The 27,256-nt window shown below is 42.1% G+C and overlaps 1 protein-coding gene across 1 annotated transcript in view; it reads right to left on the bottom strand.

Moving 5' to 3' along the window:
• Window positions 1-27,256, bottom strand: part of LOC140197043 (uncharacterized) — a 128,185-nt gene that overhangs the window by 57,560 nt on the left and 43,369 nt on the right. Inside the window, exons 15-16 of the mRNA XM_072256974.1 lie at window positions 25,877-26,061; window positions 20,043-20,232 (exon numbers count right to left, since the gene is read on the bottom strand). Of these exons, the coding sequence (XP_072113075.1) occupies window positions 20,043-20,232; window positions 25,877-26,061 (375 nt within the window). The remainder of the gene's footprint in view (window positions 1-20,042; window positions 20,233-25,876; window positions 26,062-27,256) is intronic.

Below are 27,256 nucleotides of genomic sequence, written 5' to 3'. Positions count from 1 at the left end.
TCACAAAAAACTATACACAAACAGACAAAGACTGACAAACTATCAATGTGCAAAAGAAAACAAACAGTGCAAACAAAAATAATTCTGAGAACGTGAGTTGCAAAGAGTTTTTGAAAGTGACTCCGTAGGTCATAGAATCAGTTCAGAATAGTGGTGAATAAAGTTATCTATGACAGTTAAGGAGCCTGATGGTTTATGGTAATAACTGTTCCTGAACCTGGTGGTATGGGACTTAAGGGTTCTGTACCCCTTCCCGATGGTAGTAGCGCGAAGAGGGCATGGCCTGGCTGGTGAGGGGATGCTGCTTCATTGTGCCAGCACTCCATGTAATGTTTGCATTGCAAGTCAGCATCAACCCTGCCTTTGACAGGTTTTAGTCCACTAGCATTTAGACCACAATATTCCATCTCAGCACATGGGTGCAATGAAACCATTGCAATTTCATGCTGTGATGGTGACATCACTTCAGTTCTTCCTTCAAAATGCTTGGATTCCACACAGCACTTTTTGTGCTGATAAAGAGATCATCCTGACTGCCTTGCAAAATTTTGCCTGTGACAAACTGCTATAGGTTCACCTCAGTGCGGAAGTATAACTCCTTCTATTCATGAGGTAGTTTATCGAAATATAACTCTTTCTATACATGAGCTAGTTCTCGTCCATGTGCATACACATGCAGCCAATCTTGAGTTCCTCCATTTTGTGTGTGCTGTTGTATGAAAGAACTTTATCTATCCATGAATAGGCTCAATTTAACATTGTTTCAGAGAAAAAACTGTCAGTTCTTGCAAGTACTGCACCATACCTATCTAGCCTAGATAGCTCCAAGGAGTCTTGTGAAAGGTATAGAGTATAAACACTAAGAACATCCTTGTCAACCTGTTTCAGATTCTACCATTCTCCCACACATCTGTCAGTAAATAACATAACAAGGACTCATGTGTTGTAGCTGTAGACATTATAAGTTACAGTGCAAAAGGCCAGATATTCCATCAGCCTCCATATTACCTGAGTTTTCATTTCCTGCTCAGTTTTATTTTATAATCAGATGTGACGAGATAACCATTTGGTCAGATGGCAAAGAGCGAAATTTGCCCTGTGAACATGATTGTACTTTATTGAGCAAATCATAGTTATGTAATGTGTTTGAGAATGGTAATGATCCGGATGATGGAATTGATGACTTTGTGGCCAGGTTTGCAGACAATACAAAAATAGGTGGAGGAGAAGGAAACGTTGAGGAAGCAGGGAATTTGCAGAAGGTCTTGGACAGATTAGGAGAATGGGCAAACAAGTGGCAGATGGAGTACGGTGTAGGGAAGTGTATGGTCATGCACTTTGGGAGAAGGAATAAAGGCATACATTATTTTCTAAATGGGAAGCCAATTCAGAAATCAGAGGTGCAAAGGGACTTGGAAGTCCTAGTGCATGATTCTCTAAAGGTTAGTGTTCACTTCGAGTGGACTAGAATATAAAAGGCATAATTCTGAGGCTTTATAAGATATTGGTAAGACCATACTTTGAATATGGTAATCAGTTTTGGGTCCCTTAACTAAGGAAGGATGTGCCGCCATTGGAGAGGGTCCAGAGGAGGTTCCCAAGGATGATCTTGGGAATGAAAGGGCTAATGTATGAGGAATGTTTGATGGTTCTGGGCCTGTACTCACTAGAGTTTAGAAGAATGAAGAGGGTCTCATTGAAACCCATCGAATATTACAAAGCCTAGATAGAGTGGACATGAAGAGGATGTTTGCTATTGTGGGAGAGTCTCAGACCAGAGGGCACAGCCTCAAAATACAAGGACGCCCTTGAAAACAGAGATGAGGACAAATTTCTTGAGCCAAAGAGTGGAGAATCTGTGGAATTCATTGCCACAGATGGCTGTGGAGGCCAAGTCATTCGTACAGTTAAAGCAGGAGTTGATAGGATCTTGATTAGTAAGAGTGTGAAAGGTTACGGGGAGAAGGCAGGGGAATGGGCCTGAGGGGGATCATAAATCAGCCTTCATAGAACGGAGGGGTAGACTTGATGGGCTTAATGGCCCAATTCTGCTCCTATGTTTTATGGTCTTATGGAAAATAAAGAAGGGAATTTCATCTCCCAAGGACAGGTGGATCAAGTCCAGAGGGGTAGTTACTATAACCTTCTGGATTACAATCACAGTCTTAATTTGCCTAGTCCTGGTTTAAAAATTGGCTTATTTAAAAACAGGGAATTGTGGAAATTCTCCACAGGCATGGTAACACCTCATTAGAGAGAGAAGCAGAATTATTTCAGGCCATTATCCCCACCTGTTCCCTGACCAGCTAAACTTTGCTCAGATTTTCTACTTTTATTGTAGGTTTACAGCACCTCTAGCTTTGTGCTTAATGAGTGGCTATTTGGATGCTGTTGAGTAACCTACTCACTGTGTCAGAACTGAGTTATGAATGTATTCGGGTTACCACCAATACTGTCTCCAGCACTTCTTCCAAGTTCATTGGAAAGGAAAGCAAGTCACAACATTATGCCCTCCCAGGCCAGCATCTCCAGCGCTGGGGTCCTACTTACTTCCAGTTAGCTACACATCTTTCACACACTGCGTATATTCTTAAAAATATATTCTATTCATTCATTTGACGCACTTACCCTTCCTGGAAATTAGAGGTTGGAAGTCTGGATGATGCAGTTTGATTTTAAACCTTCATTTAGGCCATGGCTAGACTTACTTAGTTACCTATTTATTTGTTGGTCCAACATCATTTACATTTCTGGAATTTATTATCAATCTCCAATTGCCTTTGAATTCAGGAGACAGTTATGAGTCGACCACATTGATGGGACTAGAGGCAGATATAGGCCAGACTGGGTAAGGAAGGAAGGTTTCTTTTGCTGAACTCAGTGAGTGTAATACCATTTGGTAAGCTACTGGCTACTGTTAACAGGACAAGCTTTAGTTTCTGTAAATTATTCTGCTACTTGCACTTCAGTTCCCTAGCTTTGATTCAAATTCACGTCTCCAAATCAATGTTACAAACTCTGGCTGAAAGTGCATTACCTTAACCTATCGTACAATCTCCTGCCAACTTGTGACACAAAGAATTGTGCGTGTTTGATTAGAATTGATACTTGCCTTCCTGCTCAAGTTTCAGATAATAAACACCACTTTATTAGAGGATGGCCGATGCCTCAAAAAGTGCAATATTATCCACTTGGCTCAGTGTTTGGACCTTGATTCATCTGAAAGCTCTCTCTTTATGGCTCCATACCAAAATACATCAAGAGAACAAAACTTATGCTTTGAGGTGATGTTACGTGGGAGCCTATGCCAGCATGGTTTGAGGGCCTGACACTCCATCATCCTACTGTCAAGGATGCACCGGATGCTGTGTGCGGTACAATAGGTTCTATATGCGTAATTCTACACAAAGACTTCGCTTTGTAATATCACAGAGTGACACTGAAAGAAAACTAATTAGGACTTGGAGATTGTCGGTGGGGAAGATTAGTAGAGTGGGAAAATGCCAGTGGTGTAGTCAATGATGTAACAAGTAGGAATGTTTGGAAATGGGGAGGGGTGTTGGTGATGCAATTAATAATGGGGGGACTGAAAAGACTACGGACCCGAATAATGAGCTGCCTCAATGATGAGTGAGTTTAGGAAAGGGACTGGTGCTGCAAATCTGCCTCCAGACTCCATTACTGTCCTGGCTTACAGGAGAGAAGTGAAAGCATCTGATTTTGACATCAAGGACTTTTGGCAAAAAGGAACCTTTAAAATAGATGCCATTGAGAATGAGCATAAAACTCCAGCTACACATATCAAAGTTGCTGGCGAACGCAGCAGGCCAGGCAGCATCTCTAGGAAGAGGTACAGTTGACATTTCAGGCTGAGACCCTTCGTCAGGACTCCAGCTTGTTGATTTATGGCTGCCTTAGAGGAACACTGTTGTGGATATGGAGGACAGTCTTTTCAGTCCCAAAGCAGCACCTCAGGGACAAATTACTTTCACATGTTTATTAATGAACAAAGTTTAATGTTCTAAGTAAATTTATTATCAAGTTACATATATGTCACCATGTACAATCCTGGGATTCATTTATTTGCAGACATACTCAATAAATTTATTGTAGAATAATAACTATAACAGATTCAATGAAATACCAGTGTGCACATTCAAAAAGATAACAAATAATAATAAATAAATAAACATTAAATATCAAGACCATGAGATGAAAAATCCTTAAAAGTGAGTACATGGGTTGTGGAAACATTTCAGTGATGGAGCAAGTGAAGTTGAGGACCCTGATGGTTGAGGGTTAATAACTGTCCCTAAACCTGGAGGTGTGAGTCCTGAGGCTCCTGTACCTTCTTCCAGATGGCAGCAGCAAAAAGAAAGCATAACCTGGGGGGTGGGTGTCCCTGATGATGCTTTCCCTGGGACAATGCTCTGTATAGATGTGCTCAATGGTTGGTGAGGGCTTTACCCGTGATGGACAGAACCATGTTCACTACTTTATGTAGCCTTTTCCGTTCAAGGGAATTGGTGTTTCAATACCAGTCTGTGATGCAGCCAGTCAATATACCATCAAAGTTCAAAGTAAATTTATTTTCAAAGTACACATATGTCACCATATACAACCCTGAGATTCATTTTCTTGTGGGCATAATAAATTCATAATAGAATAATAACTATAACACACCAACTTGGGTGTTCAATCAGTGTGCAATAGACAACAAACTGCAAATACAAAAAGAAATGAATAATAATGATAAATAAATAACTAAGCAATAAATATCGAGAACGTGAGATGAAAAGTCCTTGAAAGTGAGTCCATAAGTTGTAGGGACATTTCAGTGATTGGGCAAGTGAAGTTGAGTAAAGTTATCCCTTTTTGTTCAACAGCCTCCTTGGTCTTGCTGATGTAACACCTGTGTAGCACTGGTCTTATCTTCTGCGACTGGTGCCACACTCTTTATGAGAAAATCAAATTATGTGGTACTACACTAGGTGCTAGAAGGTCATCAGAAGCTCTAGGTATCGAAGGAGGCAGTGAATAGAAAACATACACTTCTAGAGGTAAGTTTTGTTTATATTTTTAAAAAACACAAAATCTACAAAATACTTACAGGAGTAAGAACAATTCAAAATTCCAACATTCTGTTAGGTTCCAAATTTCTGTTTAGTTAGAATCAGTGATATTCATTAGAATAACCTTTATTACTCCATTTTCTCTGACTAATTCGATCTAGTGGTATTCCCTATTTAAAGGTTTACAGACTAACCTTTTATTTTATTTATCCCTGGTTCACCTAGAAAACTAATTGAATTCCTATTCTTAACTATCATGGTTAACTTCAGTTTCAGTTCTAGTCAGTATGTCTATAAATTCAAAACTTGTATATCTCTACAGCTTAACTCCTCACGACAATTCTCCACATCACAACTTTTAAGCAAAGTAAATCTCATTCAGTAACTTTTCAAAGTCTTTGCAAAAATAGTCAGTTCTTGCAGAAAATCAAATTCAGATCCTATGAATGAAAATAAACTTGTACATCCAACCATATTAAGTCCTCCACATCATGAAACATTTCGTTCCCGCACTGGATCTTTCATCTTGTGTGGCTCATCATCTTGTTTCTTGTTTCATTGGATGAAATAGTTGATCATCCACAAAAAGTCGATTCACAACACTTGCACAAAAAAAAAAATTCTGGCCAGTATACAACAGTAAGTTTTTACACACATTCTATTTTCTATTTCAAATTAACTCAATATCACACTGTCACTTCCAAACATTTTCAGTTACAACACTACTGAACACATCTCACACACAAATTTATACGCTCGGAACAGTAAAAGTTTTAACTCACTAAATCCCTTGGTGTGGTTTCACAAAACTAATTCCTGGTTACCCGGTAGAGCTCTTGCACACTCGTCTCTGCCAACATTGTCTCATTACAGCCGTATTGTCTTGTTATAGCTGTAGCTTCAATCGATCTTTTATCACTATCTTCTCTCCTCCAGGGGTTTCACCCTGAGGTTTTCAAGAGAGTAGAGTAGAGATACTCACTATTAATTCCACTTTTAACAGTTTATATCTTTACTTTCTAATAGTTTGCTGCGTTTCTCTCGTTTTCTCACGCTGCGTCAACCACGCCTCATTCTCGTATAGGTTTTTTTCCCAAGTTTCTGTTTAATGCAGTAAACCTCGTTTTTATCCTTCCACAGGTGGAGCTTTCTAACACTACATCTTTTGGGTTTAATTAACCTGAGTTACACTGATATTGAGTAAGAGGTTGTTGTTATGGCACCACTCAGCCAGATTTTCAATCTCCCAAATGTATGCTGACTCATCACCGCCTGTGATTCGGCCTACGACAGTGGTTGCCATCAGCAAACTTAAATCTGGCACTGGAGCTGTGCCTAGCCATACAGTCATAAGTACAAAGCGAGAAGAGCCGGGGACTAAGCACAGCCTTATGGTGGACCTGTGCTGATGAGGCGATGTTGTTGTCAATCCGAACTGACTGGGATCTGCAATTCAGGTCCAATTGCACAAGGAGGTATTAAGGCCAAGGTCTTAGACCATAAGGCCATAAAACATAACAACAGAATTAGGCCATGCAGTCCATCACTGTCCCAATCCCATACACCTGCCTTCTCGCCATATCCTTCGATGCCCTGACCGATCAGCTTAACTTCCACCTTAAATATACCCACAGACTTGGCCTCCACCGCTGTCTGTGGTAGAGCATTCCACAGATCTACTACTCCCTGGCAAAAAAAAACACCTTGCCTCTATTCTAAAAGGTCACCCCTCAGTTTTGAGGCTCTGCCCTCTAGTTCTGAATACCCCCACCACAGCGAACATCCTCTCCACATCCCCGTCAAGTCCTTCCTACATTCAGTAGGTTTCGATGAGATTCCTCCGCATTCTTCTAAATTCCAGTGAGTACAGGCCCAAAGCTGTCAAACGCTCCTCATGTGTTAACCGCTTCGGTCCCAGAATCATCTTCATGAACCTTCTCTGGACTCTCTCCAATGACAGCACATTCTTTCTGAGATATGGGGCCCAAAACTGTTGATGATACTCCAAGTGCGGCCTGACTGGTTTCTTATGAATCCGCAGCATTTTCTCCTTGCTTTTATATTCTATTCCCCTTGAAATAAATGCAAATATTGCATTTGCCTTCACTACCACAGACTTAACCTGCAAATTAACCTTCTGGGAGTCTTACACTAGGAAAGAAGCTTATTGATTAGTTTTGAGGGGATGATGGTATTGAATGCTCAGCTGTAGTTGGTAAAGAACATCCTGACATCGGCATCTTTGCTGTCCAGATGTTCCAGGGTTGAGTGAAGAGCCAATGAAATGGCATCTGCTGTGAATCTGTTTTGCCTGTAGGCTAATTGGAACAGATCTAATTTGCTTCTCAGGCAGGGGTTTATATGTTTCATCACCAAACTCTCAAAGCACTTCATCATTGTGGATGTAAATGTTACTGGATGGTAGTCGTTGAGGTAGTTTACCACATTACTACATAACAAAATAGAGCAATCACAGCAGATAGGAAACTTTCCAAATCGAGCAAGGAGGCAGGAGGTAGTAATAGATAGAGAGTATTTTGCCTGGAGGTTGGTGTTCCACAGGGATCTGTTCTGGGATCCCTACACTTTGTGATTTTTATAAATGCCTTAGATGAGTAAGTGTAAATGTAAAATTACATAAAGGTTGGTGAAGTTGTACATACTGTGGAAGATTATTGTAGGTTGCAATGGGCCATTGACTGGACTGAGAAGTGGCAGATGGAATTCAACTCAGAAAAGTGGGAAGTGATACATTTTGGAAGGTCTAATTTGAAGGTAGTAAACAAAGTTAATGGCAGGATGATTGGTAGTGTGGAGGAACAGAAGGATTTTGGGGCCCATGTCCATAGATCCCTCGAAGTGCCACACAGGTTGATAGATTTGTTGAGAAGGAATATGGTGTGTTGGCCTTCATTAATCAGGGGACTGAGTTTAAGATCCAAGAGGTAATGTTGAAGCTCTATGAAATACGGGTTAGACCACACTTGGAATATTGTGATCTTGTTCTGGGCACCTCATTATACCAAGGATATAGAAGCTTCAGAGATGATTTAGACGGGATTTATCGGGATCTGTATGCACCATTATTAAGATAGGTTGAGCGAGCGAGGGCTTTTCTGTTTGGAGTGAAAGAAGAGGAGTGGTGACCTAACAGAGGTGAACAGATGATGAGAGGCAGAGGTAGAGTGGATAGCCCAATAATCCTGAACAGATTCAGAACCTGCACACCACCACCATTAATGCAGTTTCCAATTACCTCAGACACCTTCCAAGTGTCGATAGTGCGACCTCCAACTCCGAATCGGATAGCACGTCCATTCCGGGACTTTACGTACAGCCACTGTCTCCCCTTCCCCCACCACCACTCTGCAGTCCAATGTCCCTCAGGCCCTACCGCCAGCTCTTGGGTCCTTGGAGACTCCATTTTCCTCTCACCCCACCTTCCCTGAACATCCCAACTCTCCCCTCTCCTCTGACACTACCAACCCCCGTCTCTCCCACCAATCACAGCTGTCATCCGTACCAGATCTTCACATTCCCCTCCCTGAGACAGAATGTTCTGTGCTCAGTAAGGGCCTCACCTTTGTCCCCAGCACCCACGGCACAGTGAGCTCCTGCCCGCCACGACGTTGAGCTCTTCTTCCGCTACCTCCATCTCCTGACCTACTTCTTTGGCAAGGACTCTCCACCCCGCACCAATGACCCCTTCTCCCATCTTCAGCCATCCTCCTCTTCCTGGACACCCCATTCTGGTCTTTGGCCTGCTCTGGATCTCTTCATTGCCAACTGCCGACAGGACTTCTTCCGTCTCAACTTCACCACTCAGGTCTACAATTCCAACCTTACTCCTTCTAAACGCTCTGCTCTGCTCTCCACTCCCTCTCCAATCCTAACCTCACCATCAAACCTGCAGGTGAGGGGGGTGCTGTAGTAGTCTGGCGGACGGACCTCTACCTTGCTGATGCCCGGCGACAACTGTCAGACACCTCCTCCTGCTTACCCCGTGAACAGGATCCCACAAAGGAGCACCAGGCCATTGTCTCCCACACCATCACTGACCTTATTAGTTCTGGGGATCTCCCATCCACTGCCATCAAACTCATAGTTTCCTCACCCCACCCCTCCCATTTCTACCTCCTACCCAAGATCCGCAAAGCTGCCTGTCCAGGTAGACCCATTGTTTCAGCTTGTTCCTGCCCACTGAACTCACATCTGCATACCTCGACTCAGTTTTATCCCCCCTGGTTCAGTCCCTACCCACCAACTTCACACACACTTGATCCTTTCAATGCTTTCAATTTCCCTGGTCCTGAGCATCTTATTTTCACTGTGGATGTTCAGTCTCTATACACCTCCATCCTCTGCCAGGAAGGCCACAAAGCTCTCTGTTTCTTTCTGGACACCAGATCCAACCAGTTCCCCTCTACACCACTCTCCTCCATCCGTCCTCACTCTCAACAATTTCTCCTTTGGCTCCTCCTACTTCCTTCAAAAATAAGTTGTAGCCATGGGCACTCGCATGGATCCCAGTTATGCCTGCCTTTTTGTCAGCGTTGTGGAACAGTCTATGTTTCAAGCCTACACTGGTGTCATTCCACTACTTTTCCTACGCTACATCAACAGCTGCATTGGTATTGCTTCCTGCACCCACCAGGAGCTCATCAACTTCATCAACTTTGCCTCCAACTTCCAAACTGCCATCAAATTTACCTAGTCCATTTCCAACACTTCCCTTCCCTTTCTCTACCTCTCTGTCTCTGTCTCTGGAGACAGTTTATCTACTGATGGCTATTATAAACCCACTGACTGTCACAGCTATCTGGACTATACCTCTTCCCACCCTGTTACTTGTAAAAATGTCATCCCCTTCTCGCAATTCCTCCATCTCCACCACATCTGCTCTCAGGATGAGAGTTTTCATTCCAAAGCTTAAGATATATCCTCCTTCTTCAAAGAAAGGGGCTTCCCTTCCTCCATCATCAACACTGCCCTCAACCGCATCTCTTCCATTTTGCGTGTAAAGGGTTTCTTTTTTTTATGTCATTGCGTAGTCTAATTAAAATGGCTTCTTTGTTATGTTATAATTGAAAGGGCTTCTTTGTTATGTTAACTGCTGAAAAAGTCCTTCCCGCTAGTAGTTTGTTTTGGATTATCTATTGATAAGAGGACAAATGAACCAATTTCGATAGTTGTTTTGCTTTTGGTGTGTCTGTAATATATTGTATGCACGGGGTTTTGGGGCAGAAGGCAGGAGAGAGAGAGACAGAGGATGGACCAGGTGCTGTGAGTCCGCTAACGGGGTCGGACCCCGAGCGGGACGTTCAGCGAGGAGACGGAGACGACTCATGTGGAATGTCTGGTCGACCACCGTTGTTGGTCCCAGGCAGCTGGTTGAGGTGGTCCGAGGGGTCGCAGGGTGAAGAAGAAGGGTCCTGAGCTCCAACTGTTTGTGCACAAAGCGATTGAACTTTGATAAGTGTGGGACCCTTTATTTTCCTTTTATATTTTATTCTCTATTAATTATATAGTTCCAGTAATATCTATAAACTGTAAATCATTTAATTGTATCTGGTGTATTGTCTGTTATTTGAGTGGGGTGGGGTACATCACACAGCATCCACACAAACTAATTTCCCAGTTTGGCAGGGCCAAGGGCTGTTTCCCTAGACGACAGCGAGCCGAGCGACCCTGAGGCTGGCCAGGGGGGCTACATGCGTATGTCTGCTCTCACCCCTTCTTCCTGCCACCCCACCAGGGATAGGGCTCCTCTTGTCCTCACTTACCGCCCCACCAGTGTCCGCGTCCAGCACATAATCATCCATAATTTCCGCCATCTCCAATGAGATCCCACCACCAAGCACATCGTTCTCCCCTCCCCACTTTCTGCTTTCCACAAAGATCACTCTCTGCACGACTCCCTTGTCCATTTGTCCCTCCCGGTACTTATCCTTGCAAGCGGATCAAGTGCTGGGCCTGCCCCTACACCTCCTCCCTCACTACCATTCAGGCCCCCAAACAGTCCTTCCAGATGAGATGACACTTCACCTGGGAGTCTGTTAAGGGTCATCTACTATATCCAGTGCTCCCAGTGTGGCCTCCTGTGTTTAGGTGAGACCTGACGTACATTGAGAGACTGCTTCGTTGAGCACTTACACTCCATCCGCCAGAAAAAGTGGGATCTCCCAGTGGCCACCCATTTTAATTCCACTTCCCATTCCCATTCCGACTGTCAATCTATGGTCTCCTCTACTGTCGCAATGAGGCCACACTCAGGTTGGAGAAACAACACCTTATATTCCGTCTGGGTAGCCTTGGACCTGATGGCGTGAACATTGATTTCTCAAGCTTCCGGTAATGCCCCCACCCCTCTCCTTCACCATTTCCCATTTCTCTCTCATCTTATCTCCTTACCTACCCATCGCCCCACTTTGATGATCCTCCCTCCTCTTCTTTCTTCATTGGCTTTCTGTCCTCTCCTATTAGATTCCCCCTTTTCCAGCCCTGTATCCCTTTCACCAATCAACTTCCCAACTCTTAACTTCACCCCTCCCCCATCTCCCAGTTTCACCTATCACGAGGAAATCTGCAGATGCTGGAAATTCAAGCAACACACACAACAAATGCTGGTGAATGCAACAGGCCAGGCAGCATCTATAGGAAGAAATACAGTCGACATTTTGGGCTGGGACCTTTCGTGACGAAGCATCCTATAGATGCTGCCTGGCCTGCTGCGTTCACCACCATTTTTTGTGTGTGTTGTTCACCTATCACCTTGTGTTTCTCCTTCCCCTCCCCCCACCTTCTAACTTTGACTCCTCATCTATTTTTCTCCGGTCCAGCCGAAGAGTCTCGGCCTAAAACGTCGACTGTACTCAGCCTGGCCTGCTGAGTTCCTCCAGTATTGTGTGTGTTGCTCGAATTTCCAGCATCTGCAGAGTTTCTCTTGTTTGTGATTAGAATGGATAGCCAGTCTTGTTTACAGGGTGGAAATGACTAACACAAGAGAGCATAATTTTAAGGTGATTGGAGGAAAATATAGGGAGAATGTAAGAGGTAAATTCCTTTCACGGAGAGCGGTGGGTGAATGGAACATCCTGCCAGGGTGGTAGTGGAGGCAAATACATTAGGGAGATTTAAGAACTTCTTAGATAGGCTTATGGATAATAGGGAAAAAGGAGGAAGATTTAGATTGATCTCAGAGTAGGTTAAAAGGCACAATATTGTGAGCCAAAGGCCTGTACAATGCTCTTTTATTCAATGCAGAGGGTATAGTTCAGACATGGGATGGCAAGGATGCTGCATTGTTGGGTCAATAATCTCAAAGACATGGACTAATAATCTGTAGTCAGTGTTCAAATTCCAGAATTGCACCCAGGGGATTTGATTTAATGAATTAAATAAACCTGGAGTATAAAGTTAGTTTCAATAATAGCAACCAGAATGCAAACTGACTCCCTAATCTCTTTTAGGAAAAGTATTCCTCCATCTCCAGCAGGTGAAGTATATACCCAATCCTGGGTTTCATTTGACTGATTCCTAACAATGCTCAAATTTATCTGATGGCTAGTCAAGAAGCTGGACACTATTAGAGCAAAGCAATTGAACTGATCAACTACTCATGTGGTAGTTTAAATATACCCCACCCCACCCCAACCCTATCCACCGACATCAGAGTATATCTATGGTGTATGCTGAGTGTACCTACAGAATGCATTGACCTGAATGCAATGAGCTGAAAATCTTTAGCACAATCCCACGTACCGTTGCCCATCTTCACCCTGAGACCACTTCATTAGGCACCTCCTGTAGTTAGTAAAGTGGCTGCAGAGTGTATGCCCATGGGCTTCTGCTGCTTCAAGGTTTAACATGTTGTGCATTCAGAAATGCTTTTCTGCATGCCTCTGTTGTGACACCTGGTTAATTGAGTTACTGTCACCTTTGCATCAGCTCGAAAGAGTCTGGTTTTTGCCTCTGACTTCTCTCATTACCAAGGCATTCTGCCCACAGAATTGGCATTTACTGGATCATTCTCTGTAAACTTCAGGGATTGTTGTTGTGTTGCCCTTAAGGCATTTTTTTGACTTTGTTGGGTCTACACTTTAAATGATTTGTTTGTAACTATTTTCTAGTTAAAGTTGAAGGTTGATGATTAAGTTACAGTATAACAAAGGTAAATTCATTATCTACGGTATATTGCGGCATGTGATGACATCACCTCCAGTTTCGCCGCGTCTTATGTGTAACCTCCGGTTCGGGAAGGTGTAAAGGTGGGTGCCATGTGTGCAGCACGATTGTGAAGAGCTCCGTGTCAACCCACAAAGAAACGTTATAGAAGCAACGTGTAAGTTCCTATGAAAGTATTTGAAGTAATGTGGTTTCTGTTAAGGAAGCGACGGTTCGGGTGTCACACGTGTCGGCTTTTCAATTTCAAACGCGGGGTGGGCTCGGGCCCGGCGGTGGTTTTATGGGACCCCCCTCGCTCCCTACTCGGGGCAGCTGGAGACTCTCGCTAAAGGAAGAGAGCGCGCGTGGTCTCCAGAATGAAACAGACACTGTATATGTTTCAAATTTGCTGGTGAACGCAGCAGGCCAGGCAGCATCTGTAGGAAGAGGTGCAGTCGACGTTTCAGGCCGAGACCCTTTGTCAGGACTAACTGAAGGAAGAATGAGTAAGGGATTTGAAAGTTGGAGGGGGAGGGGGAGATCCAAAATGATAGGAGAAGACAGGAGGGGGAGGGATAGAGCCAAGAGCTGGACAGGTGATAGGCAAAAGGGGATATGAGAGGATCATGGGACAGGAGGTCCGGGAAGAAAGACGGGGGGGGGGGACCCAGAGGATGGGCAAGAGGTATATTCAGAGGGACAGAGGGAGAAAAAGGAGAGTGAGAGAAAGAATGTGTGCATAAAAATGAGTAACAGATGGGGTACGAGGGGGAGGTGGGCTTTGCTGAACATCTACGCTCTGTCCGCCAGAGAAAGCAGGATCTCCCAGTGGCCACACATTTTAATTCCACATCCCATTCCCATTCTGACATGTCTATCCACGGCCTCCTCTACTGTAAAGATGAAGCCACACTCAGGTTGAGGAACAACACCTTATATTCCATCTGGGTAGCCTCCAACCTGATGGCATGAACATCGACTTCTCTAACTTCTGCTAAGGCCCCACCTCCCCCTCGTACCCCATCTGTTACTCATTTTTATGCACACATTCTTTCTCTCACTCTCCTTTTTCTCCCTCTGTCCCTCTGAATATACCTCTTGCCCATCCTCTGGGTCCCCCCCGCCGTCTTTCTTCCCGGACCTCCTGTCCCATGATCCTCTCATATCCCCTTTTGCCTATCACCTGTCCAGCTCTTGGCTCTATCCCTCCCCCTCCTGTCTTCTCCTATCATTTTGGATCTCCCCCTCCCCCTCCAACTTTCAAATCCCTTACTCACTCTTCCTTCAGTTAGTCCTGACGAAGGGTCTCGGCCTGAAACGTCGACTGCACCTCTTCCTACAGATGCTGCCTGGCCTGCTGCGTTCACCAGCAACTTTGATGTGTGTTGCTTGAATTTCCAGCATCTGCAGAATTCCTGTTGTTTACTGTATATGTTTGTATTTTTTAATCAACAATTTTCACCATACGATGTTAATGTGGAAGTGTGAACAGTAAATGTGTGAACCTTACTACGACTCTGCCTTCATTGTCTTCATTGGCTCCAGTTGAACTTGGTGTTTAGTCAGAGTTTCAACACACTGCACAGTTGTGCATGAAATTTGCAGTAGGACATCAGTTTCTCAGATACTCAATCTACCCCATCTGGCACAACAATCATTCCACAGTCAGTATCACCTGGATCAGATTTCTTCCCCATTCTGATATTTGATCTGAACAACTGAATCACTTGGCAATGTCTGTTTACTTTTAAGACCATAAGATTACAAGATATAGAAGCAGAATTTGCCCATTTGACCCATCAAGTGTGCCCCACCACAGACTCAACCTGCAAATTAACATTTAGGGAATCCTGCACAAGGACACCCAAGTCCCCTTGCACCTCAGAATTTTGTATTTTCCCTCCATTTAGAAAATAGTCTACTCTACTATTATTCCTTCTACCAAAGTGCATGACCATACACTTCCCAACATTATATTCCATCTGCCATTTCTTTGCCCATTCTCCTAATCTAAGTCCTTCTGTAGCCTCAGTACTTCTTCAAAAGAAGTAGCCACTCCTTCATCCATCATCCACAAACTTCACAATAAAGTCATTAATTTCATCATGCAAGTCATTGACACATAATATAAAAAGAAGCAGTCCCGACACAAATCCCTGTGAAACACCATTATTTACCAGCAGCCAACCAGTAAAGGCTCCCTTTATTCCCACTCTTTGCCTTCTGCCACTCCCTAAGCAGCGAGTTGCTGTCGCAGTATTGGCAGATTAGATATTTGCATTAACAAGCAGTGTAAAGGTGTACTTAATAAAGCAGCCACTGAGTTTAGATAAGGGGAATAGGTTAATGGAAATACCACTATTTCGAAACCATCTGCCAACGTGACCTGGAGAAATGAAGCTGCTCCTTCATTACTAGAACTCTCCACTAACCAACACTGTGGCACTGATCAGAGACAATTGCTTTCCAGTCTCCTTGGGATAAGGTAACAGATGCCTCTGTTGCCAGCAACAGCCATATGTCATAAAAAAAATATAAAAGCTATTCTGCAAAGCTGTCAAAATTCAATGTTTTCTAAACTGTTTGCACACAGAGAAGTTTACAGTGCAGCAAGTTTTTGGTCTCTTATATCTTCAATGGTCTTAGACTAATATTAATTCTATTCTCATACTTTCTTTCCAAGGCTCTGTGCTTACTAAAGCAACCTTTACACTTGTCTGAGGAGATGCAATTATGTTTATCCCCCAACTATTCCCTGTAGCACAGTGTTCCATGTTATGGAAAGTGCCTCAAATTAAGAGCTATTCATTTCATAACTGTTTACATAAGAACATAAGACATAGGAGCAGGAAAAGGCCATCTGACCCATCGGGCCTGCTCCACCAGTCAATATGTTCATAACTGATCTGGCTGAGGACTCAGCTCCAACTACCTGCCTTTTCCCCAGAACCCTTGATTCCCAGCAATGCAAAAAATTATCTAACCATGACTTGAATATATTTAATGAGGTAGCCCTTATCACTTCTCTGAGGAAAGAATTCCACAAATTCACCACTCTGAGAAAAGCAGTTTCTCTGCGTCTCCATCCTAAGCCTATTCTCCCTTTATCTTGAGGCCATGTCTCCTAGTCCTAGACGCACTCACTAGTTTAAAGAGCAGTTTGAATTGATCTAAATTGTATCTAGAGGAAACTGGCTCAGAAATATATCATATAGAATCTTTAAAAAATCCCCCCCACAGCTAAACATGACGGAATTAGTCTGCCAACACCCACCTTCTCATTTTTTTTGTGCAGGTGTGGCATATGAATGCATATACAAGTACAGGGCCTTAAGGTCTTCAATGGAGGATTGAGGCTCATTTTGTATTCATTAAAAGGCCTGACCTTACCCTGGATCTTCCACCTAACAAATTCCTTCTGCGACTTTTTTTTTATCATTAATGGCAAGACCATTGCAGGCAAGTGCATCCTCCTTTGTTGTCTCAGGTGTTTCTGATTTTTTTCCACTTCAATCTATGACTACATTATTCAATGGTGGAAGCTTTTCACTGTCTCTTGGTACATATGACAATAATAATTCAATTCCAATGTTACTGCTTTAACAATATTCTGTTCATATCACACAGAATAATTCTTGTAGATCATTTTCCCTATTCACCTTAACAACACTACATATAAAAGATGAACTTTCCATTGTAATGGCTGAATCATTGATCTTACAGATTTTATTTAGAAATAAGCTAATAAAATATTGAAGAAGCAAAAAATGATTTTATTACAGAATCACAATGAAAAGTAATTCCCCCATTACTTCCATGGGACACTTTGCTTATTCTATCAATAGGTGACTTAAATGTATTTAAGGTACTGTATGTTGGTCTGCATTATGTTGATGTCATTGTTTTCAGACTGATGGAAGGATTTGGGATTACTTGCTGGCCCAAATCCTGGCAGGTCAGACCTGCATGGTTCAGCACTTTTCAAAGGAACATATATCCAGGAGCTCTGTAATAGAAATGAGCAAATAATTAGAACGTAGTATTGAATATACCAAGCAGCAATAAACCAACCACGGCATTATACACAGGTACAGGGGCACTTTCTTTGTAAATTCATTAGGAACAGAGAACTGGCAGTAAGCAGGCTGAGGCTGAGGAAGTGCAAACTGTGCAACAGGGTGAGTGAAGAAAGCCCAGTGAGGCAAGAGGAATGGTGGATGAAAGGTTACACTGAACCAGGGGCGAGCCATGACTTCGATGATGGCATCCTTTACTCTGGATCAGAATTTTGTGAGGTCATGTCCCATTTTAAGGGAGTTTGAAAATCTAGTGATACTTCATTGCAACATTGAGGGAGTGTTGGCATTGTTTAATTTACTATAAAATGAAATATGTAAACTCTAGAAAATATGAGTTCTCGTGCAATATTTCTCACCAGTGGCCTATACAAAATTATCTATGATTGAATAACACTAAAAATGGATTTTCTGCTTATTTTCATATTGCTGTTTGTGATATCTTGCCCTGCATGGGTTGGCTAATGTACTCCTAGACTAAAATGGTTGTTAACTTTAGAAGTATTTACTTCAATTAATTAAGGCTGTTGTCCCCTTCCCTGCTCTGTAAACACCTTAAACCTCTTGCTATAATGCTGCAATATTGTAAATTGGTATTTAAGTACTTATGCTTTATTCCATATGTACTTCATAATTTTATTTTTATATAATTCTTTAGACTTTATAATTGCTGAATTTTGACCTTTGTTTCATGTCACGCCCTCGCCAACACACCACAGCAAATTCCTAATACATGTAGACATATATTGGAATTAAGGTTGATCCTTGTTTCTTTTATTATGAAATACCTTGGGATTATCCATTAAGAGGTACTATAGAGATAGGAGTTGTCAGCTGGTCAGGTGAAGGAAGAACAAGTCTAGAGGTCAGCCGGAAGGTTAGACACTGATGAAGGAGAGTGGGGGATAAAAGAGGCAAGGAGAAAGCTGAGAGGGGGGAAGAGGAAGAAAAACCAGAGTTACAGACCTAGAAATGTATTGTAACTCGGGTTATACAGTTATCCACATGTTATCCATGTTTGTGGGTCACCCTGACTGTAACAGGGATGTGTGATCATCACCTCCCCCATCTGTATGTGACTGTGGGTTCTCTCCCCGGGTCCGGTTTTGTGCTTGTTGCAATAAAACGGTCAGTTCAGCTAAACGAGCTTCTCCCGTTTGTCAACATGGACCAAATGCTTGCCTCGTCATGCAAGTAAAATTGGGCTTAGAGGCTGAGAAAACAGAACTCCAATAGAGAAAATGTGCGAGGAATAGCAAGAGGCAGAGGAGAATTAGGAAACTGAATAACCAGGATGAGAGGAAGAGAGTAATTTGTTTGGGTAGGTGGCATATTGGGAAAGCACAACAACACCTTGTATTCCACCTGGGTAGCCTCCAAAGTGATGGCTTGAACATTGATTTCTCGAACTTCTGGTAATGGGCCCCCTGCCCTCTCCTTCACCATTCTCCATGCCCTTTTCCCTCTCTCACCTTATCTCCTTGCCTACCCATCACCTCCCTCTAGTGCTTCTTTCCCCTTTTCTTTCTTCCATGGCCTTCTGTCCTCTTGTATCAGACTCCCCCTTTTCTGCCCTGTATCTCTTTCACCAATCAGCTTCCCAGCTATATACTTCAGCCCTTCCCCCCACCAAGGTTTCACCTATCACTTTGTGTTTCTCTCTCCCCTCCCCCACCTTTTAAATCTACTCCTCATCTTTTTTTCTCCTGTCCTGCCGAAGGGTCTCGGCCCAAAACGTCAACTGTATTTTTTTTCCTTAGATGCTGTTTGGCCTGCTGAGTTCCTCCAGCATTTTGTGTGTGTTGCTTGGATTCCCAGCATCTGCAGATTCTCTCTTGTTTGTGACACAAAGATTCAATCATTTACACAGATGACAATAGAGTTGGAGGCTGGGGGAAAGTAATAGAGTTCAAGGATGAAGCGTTGGGGGTGGAAGATATGAGTTGTGTTCTAACGGCAATGCCCAGCTGAACTCCACCAACATTATCAAAGTGCACTGGCTCTTTTTAGTTTGGTATAATAATATACGGAGATATAAAGGCTTGTACTCAGTTCAAAAGCATTGGAAGCAAAAGATGGTGCCCCAGAATCTTAACATGCAATGCTACGTTTAAGAGGCATTCAGACTGGCACTTAAATGGGCAAGGTATTCAAGGAAATGGCAAATAGGATTAGAGTACAAATACACTCTTTTCGGACTTCCGACATTTTGATGACAAACTCTGCCATCTTCATGTACCGGGCTGGAAGCCAGAGAAAAGTCTATTCATCATATACACTGGGAAAGCACTAGATCCTTTTTCAGAATAACGGTAATTGGAGAAAGGAGCTTGGTGAGGACAGATTGAGGTGAAAGGGACATCCCTGTGCTCTACACTTCTGGTGATCTTAATGGTTCTTCTTTGAGCTCTAGCTCTGCATTCATGAGGGCATTCCTGGCTCTGGTGTCCTCAGCTGAATCCACACATTAAGCAAGGGTCACAGAGTCTCAGAATCAGAGTTATACAGAACCAAAGCACATCCTTTTGGATACCATGCTGCTCACTTAAGATGAAATCATGATCCAAGACCCAGCTGTCAACCCAAGCATCGCTGCTGTTCTGGCAGAGTGAGCATGATCTGCAGGTACTTGATGTGTATCCTGATACTTCCTGCTTGGAACACATTCAATACGCAAAAGAAGGTATTAAAGAAGGACTATTCTGACTACTCCTATTTCATCAGTATTTACCAGGATGTTTACAGCTATTGAGTGATTCCAATGATAACACATAGTTTCTATCCAGGAAAGTGTTATCATTCGTCCTGGTAATTTCAATGAGGCACTGAGTGGAATCCTTAAAAAGTAGGTCCTTCCCCAATTTCTTGGAGCTGAACATCTCAAATGTGCTTTTCTGTGTCCCGTTAATACCATGTTTCACCTGCAATAAGAAGCAAATTTGTTACTGATGTCAACAAGTTTTTTGAAGGCAACTATAAACAGACTATAAATATGGTCTGCCAGTACCAAACACATCTCAAAAATCCAGTGCTGGGATCCAGAATTTCTATCAAAATCAAAGCTGCCAGTGAGATCTCATTGAAAAATAGAAAATATGTATGGGAGTTTGACAGAATTATGACAAATAGTGGCATTGTAGGGAATATATCACGATGTTCAAGTATTAATTAACAGAATAATGAGGTACAATAAATGCAGCAAAAATAAAATGCTGGAAGAACTCACTGGATCAAGTGGAAATAATAGAAACAAAGGGACAATTGTAGTTTCAAGTCAAGAGAGAATAGAGGGAAACTAGCCAACATACGGAAATAGGAAGAAAAAAATGAGACAGAAGTTTGGAAGAGAAAGACAAAAATACATATTTGGGAGTACAACAGGCAGATAGAGCCAGTAAGGGAGGGAATGGGGAGTGTTGAATGGGTCATGTTCAGTTTGGTAATTGAAAGCGAATGGGTTGGCTCAAGGTTATGAGCTAGGCACTCAGATATCTACGATGCAGATAAGAAAGACGACAATAAAAATGATTTAGTTGAGGGACTGAAAATAATGCATACAAGTTTCCTGATGGCACTGGCATAAGTGCGAAATTTTGAGGAGAAGATGTCTGCCAAGGGAAGACATTATAATCATTGGTAGGAAGTACTGAAAAGTAGACTGTTATTTCAATAAGGCAAGAATGTTTCATGTTTGCTCTCTGAGAGATAGTAAAGAGAATGTGAGTTCATATTGCAAAAGGAATGAAGCTGAAAAATAAGGAAGCCTTGCTGTACCTGGATACTTTGTGCATCTTTAGTCGCCTTTTAGAGGAGAGATGCAGCAGGGGCTGCCAATCTGATTCTTGGATGATGGAGCTGCCTTACAGGGGAAGTCTGAGCAAGTTAGGTCTAAACTTTAGGTTTAAGGCAACAAGATAAGATCTAATTGAAATAAATAAGATTCCGAAGGATAAATGATGCAAGGGTATCAGTTGAAGTCTAGAATTAGGGGCATAATTTTAGACTAAGACTGGCCAAGTGCTGGGAGAGATTCAGAGAGTTATACAGCACAGAAGCAGCCTCTCCAGCCCAACTGGTCAATGCCGACGAAGAAGCCTATCTAAGCTAGTCCCCCCATTTGTCATTATTTGCCCATAACCTCCTAAGCCTTTCTCATATAAGTACCTATCCAACTGTCTTCTAGAAGTTATTATTGTACCTGCCTCAACCACTTCCTCTGACAGCTCATTCCACAAAGATACCTCCATTTCTGTAAAAAACGATGACCCTCAAATTCCTATTAGATCCTTCCCCTCTTACCTTAAACTAATGCCTTTTACTTTTGATTCCCAAATCTGGAAAGAAATACTGATTGCCTTCACCCTACCTATGCCCTTTGTGATTTTACACAACTCCATAAGATCACCTCTCAGACTCCAATGCACTAAGGAATAAAATTCTAGACTGTCCAATCTCTCCCTATATCTAAGTCCAGGCAACATCCTTGTATATCTTTTTTGTACTTTTTCCAGTTTAATAACATCTTTCCTATAGCAGGACTGCCAAAAGCTAACATGATACACCAAGTGCAGCCCCACCACTGTTCTGTACAGCTATATCATGACCTCCCAAATTTTATACTTAATGCTCTGATTTATGAAGGTCACCCATGCGAGAAGTCTTCTTCACCAGCTGTAATCTCACTTTCAGTGAACCACGTACTTGTACTCCAAGGTCCCTCTGTTCTACAACACTCCACAGGGCCCTGCTCTCCACTGTGGAAATCTTATCGGGATTTGACTTGCCAAAATGAAACACCTTGCTCCTAACCAAATTAAATTCCATTTCTTATTCTTCAACCCACTTACTCAGCTGATTAAGATCCCTCCATGTAAATTTTATTGAACATCTTCATTGTCCACTGTATCACTTATATTAGTATCATCAAGTCAAGTCAAGTCACTTTTTATTGTCATTTCGACCATAACTGCTGGTACAGTACACAGTAAAAACGAGACAATGTTTTTCAGGACCAAGGTGCTACATGAAACAATACAAAAACTACACTGAACTACATAAGACAACACAAAAACTAGCTAGACTACAGACCTACCCAGGACTGCATAAAGTGCAGACAACAGTGAAGGTATTACCATAAATAATAAACAAGACAATAGGCACAGTAGAGGGCAGCAGGTTGGTGTCAGTCCAGGCTCTGGGTATTGAGGAGACTGATGGCTTGGGGAAGAAACTGTTACCTAGTCTGATCATGAGAGCCTGAATGCTTTGGTGCCTTTTGCCAGATGGCCGGAGGGAGAAAAGAAAACTTTCTCAAGTCATTGATATAGATGACAAACAACAATAAGACTAACACTGCATCACGAGGTACTCCACTAGTCATGGACCTCCAATCCAAGAAACAACCTTCCACCATCACCCTCTGCCTTCTAACATCAAGCCAATTATGTATCCAATTAGCCAGCTCTCCTTAGATTCTATGCTCTCTAACCTTCCTGAGAAGTCTGCAAAGTGGAATGTTATCAAAAGCCTTACTGGAGGCCATACAAAACCATGTCTGCTGCCCTGCCTCATTAACTTGCTTGGTCATATTATCAAAAAAACTCAGTCAAGTGTATAAGACATGATCTTCCATAAACAAAGCTATACTGACTATCCCCAATCAACCCCTGTCCTTCCAGATGCCTGTCTATCTTACCCCTCAGAATCCTCTCCAGTAACTTACCTACCACAAATGCTAAACTTGCTGGTCTATAGTTTCAAGGTTTTGCTTTGCCAACCTTCTTAAATAAAGGTACTACATTTGCTGCTCTCCAGTCTACCAGCACCTCACCTGTGGTGAATGATAATGGAAATATCTCTGCCAGGTCTCCTGCAATTCCTTCTCCAGCCTTCTCTAGTGTTCTTGGATATACATGGTCAGGCCTCGGAGATTTTTCTACCTTTATACCTATAAAGATATTCAGTGCCTCCTTTGCTGTAATGCTAACTCCAAGACCTCCCCATTTAGTTTTCCTAAATTAAAGGCTTCATGTCTTTCTCCACAGTAAAAACAGAGGGAAAATGCTCATTAAGTATGGCGGGCATTACATAGGGGTTGTGATTCAAATTGGCATTATCCAATCTGAAGAGCCATGGAGGTTGAGCAATAAGTACATTTAGAGCTAAGGCATTTTGATTGCTGGCCTACGGGAGCATCAAGAGCTTTGGAGATCAGGGAGAAACTGTTGAACTATGATATCCGTGAAAGGCGCAACAAGTTTGAGAGGCTGTGGAGCTTGCCTACTATTATTTCTTTTGTTTTTATGAAAGAGTTATGTTTCATTGAAATAGATCAAGTTCAGGATGAAATAAAACACATTCAATTTGGCACACAATCAGAGTTAAGAAATATTTTAAGGATAAGGAAAGAAAATAGAATAAATTACAGTAAAAGGATAAAGTGTTTAAATTGATTTAAAAAGGGGAAGAAGTTTTAAGAAACTGATATTTAGCTGAAAGGTAATTAAGAAAAATGGGTGTAAACATAGCGTTTTTTAAATTTGACAGGAGAAAATAAAGAACAGAATATCAAAAAGGAATAAAATAAAAACTGGTGGAATGAGATGGCGAACCAGATGATGGGATCACTTCCATCTAGCCACATAGCTGGACAGTTTAGAATCATTCAAAAGAGCAAATTGGGGAAGTAGAGTAATTTGATAACAGTAAGATTTATATCCAAAACATGCACAGAAAAGGTCATATTTACAAATTATTAATAATAAATATAAATACGAATTTTGTGCATTCAGGTATATACAATTCTTTAATGAAAGAAACCTAACTGGTTCTTAAGAAAACAGTAGATGAAATCTGGTCACCAAAGTTATTGTAAATTCACCAAAGAAATACTGTGTTGGGCAGGCTAGGAACATGAAGTCCCTCCTAGTACCTGATCATTGAATATATGGCAGGGTAAAGGGACATCAAACTAGTGCAATTGAAATTTTCTCCAGAGTAAACATTATTTTTAATGGGCTTTCATTCAACAATCTTGGAGGACTTAGCTTACCAGGCATTATAAGAGGGTTCTCATTCAAAATTGTGGACTTAATGAGTATGATCTCAACATAAGGGATAGGACACGAGGTTAGCATTTGACACTCCTCTTTTCACAGTGAGTATTTACCTATGCTTGTGCATGTGACGAAGCCCATCTCTATTCATGCGGACTAAGGTGTACTATCCTCAATTACACTTGGACTTATAAATGTTAGATACATATGACTGGAAAATCATTCTGAACATTCAAATTACATAGTAAGTAAATGTTAGCTGTTCAGTATATTAGGGGTGATTGATAAGTTCGTGGCCTAAGGTAGAAGGAGTCAATTTTAGAAAACTAGCACATTTATTTTTCCTACATGTACACACTTGGTCCAGCGGTCGTGGAGCATACAGACCCCTTCTTTGCAGAAGTCGCCATCTTGGACCTCCAGTAGTGGTCCACAGCAGAGGTGATTGATAAGTTTGTGGCCTGAGGTAGAAGGAGATGAGTTATTAACTTCAAACTTTCTGCATTTTCACTCAAAAAATTGAACTGCACATACATGTAACGAGAGCTGTATAACTCATCTCCTTCTACCTTAGGCTTATCAATCACCCCTGCTGTGGACCACCAAGACGCTCTCGTTACACGCATGTGCAGTTCAACTCTTTGAGTGATAATGCAGAAAGTTTGAAGTTAATAACTCATGTCCTTCTACCTTAGGCCACAAACTTATCAATCACCCCTGCTGTGGACCACTTCTATAAAGAAGGGATCTGTATGCTCCATGACCGCTGGACTAAGTGTGTACATGTAGGAGGGGACTATGTTGAAAAATAAATGTGCTAGGTTTCCTAAAATTGACTCCTTCTACCTTAGGCCACAAACTTATCAATCACCACTTATAAGTTTCAATTATCATACCTGAGCACTCTCTGAAGAGAAAGGAAAATGTTCATGAATGTGTTTCGACGGTAATTGGTTTATATAATAAAAGGCAACTGCTGTGATTCATTAGTTGCCATGAGACTTAATAACACATTAGCAGAAATGGTGCTTTCCAATTTTTAGAGAAGTGTGAGCAATGATCTGACCTGGGTCCAAGACTAGCTATTGTTTTCATAAATAAATGGATTTATAAGGATTAAGTAGAAAAGCAAGCATACTATTCTGAAAAGATGGATTTTAAATTCACAGTGCAATATTGCAAATGTGTACACAAGAAATTGCAGAAAGCACACATCCATAGTTTTGTTAAGATGAACTCTTTTTAACATGTTCTAGAACAGAATGCAAGGGCATAGATTTGATCATATGAGCTGAACAATTCAACTAAATTGCATTTTTAGCTAATGGTGAGCTGGATTTTCAGTGCTCAGATGTTAAGTTCTAGAAAGGAATACCAAATCAGAGTTCAATGCATACCTTTCTGGCTGACCCATAATTCATTGTTAGGAAGAATCAGTTTGTAGCTTGGTACAATTCACCCGTGAAAACCTTCTGCTCCATGTAGACAAGTAGGAAATATTTACACTTACCTGTTCTGTTTTCAGAAGTCGGACAACTTCTTTCCTTTTCTCCAATCGAGTCACAACAGCGTGCGCTGGGACTTTAGCCAAGTGGCACTTCTTGTACTGATTGACGTTGACCACAGTATTATTTGTGCACAGCAGGAAATAATTGGAAGAAAGTAGGTTCTTATTCCAATCAAGTTGTCCATTCCCTAAGTAAGAAAACAATTCCATCAAATATCATAGCTACATTTTCTAATAGAAATAAAACCAAAAGACATTTTGGTTGAAAAGGATGGTGGCACCAAATGCTACTTTAATCGAGCAAACTAACTTCATCGACCGTGATGAAATACTTCAGGAGGTTGGTCATGACTAGACTGAACTCCTGCCTCAGCAAGGACCTGGACCCATTGCAATTTGCCTGTCACCACAGTAGGTCAACGACAGATGCAATCTCAATGGCTCTTCATGTGGCTTTAGACCACCTGGACAACACAAACACCTATGTCAGGATGCTGTTCGTCAACTATAGCTCAGCATTTAATACCATCATTCCCACAATCCTGATTGAGAAGTTGCAGAACCTGGGCCTCTGTACCTCCTTCTGCAATTGGATTCTCGACTTCCTAACCGGAAGACCACAATCTGTGTGGATTGGTGATAACATATTCTCCTCGCTGATGATCAACACTGGTGCACCCCAGGGGTGTGTGCTTAGCCCACTACTCTACTCTCTGTATACACATGACTTTGTGGCTAAGCATAGCTCAAATACCACCTATAAATTTGCTCATGATACAACTGTTGTTGGTAGAATCTCAGGTGGAGACGAGAGAGTGTACAGGAGTCAGATATGCAACTAGTGGAGTGGTGCCGCAGCAAAAACCTGGCACTCAACATCGGTAAGATGAAACAGCTGATTGCAGATTTCAGGAAGGGTAAGATGAAGGAACACATACCAATTCTCATAGAGAGATCAGAAGTAGAGAGAGTGAGCAGTTTCAAGTTGCTGGCTGTCAAGATCTCTGAGGATCTAAACTGATCCTAACATATCTATGTAGTTATAAAGAAGGCAAGACAGTGGCTATACTTCATTAGGAGTTTGAAGAGATAAGGTATGTCAACAAATACACTCAAAAGCTTCTATAGATGTACTGTGGAGAACATTCTGACAGGCTGCATCGCTGTCTGGTATGAGGGGACTACTGCACAGGACCGAAAGAAGCTGCAAAGGGTTGTAAATCTAGTCAGCTCCATCTTGGGCACTAACCAACATAGTACCCAGGATATCTTCAGGGAGCAGTGTCTCAGAAAGGCAGCGTCCATTATTAAAGACCTCCAGCACCCAGGGCATGCCCTTTTCTCACTGTTACCATCAGGTAGGAGGTACAGAAGCCTGAAGGC

This window comes from Mobula birostris, chromosome 4 (assembly GCF_030028105.1).
Source record: "Mobula birostris isolate sMobBir1 chromosome 4, sMobBir1.hap1, whole genome shotgun sequence".
NCBI classification, from domain to species: Eukaryota; Metazoa; Chordata; class Chondrichthyes; order Myliobatiformes; family Myliobatidae; genus Mobula; species Mobula birostris.
Note: the sequence above shows the minus strand (reverse complement) of the source record. Positions and strands in the feature narration are given on the sequence as shown.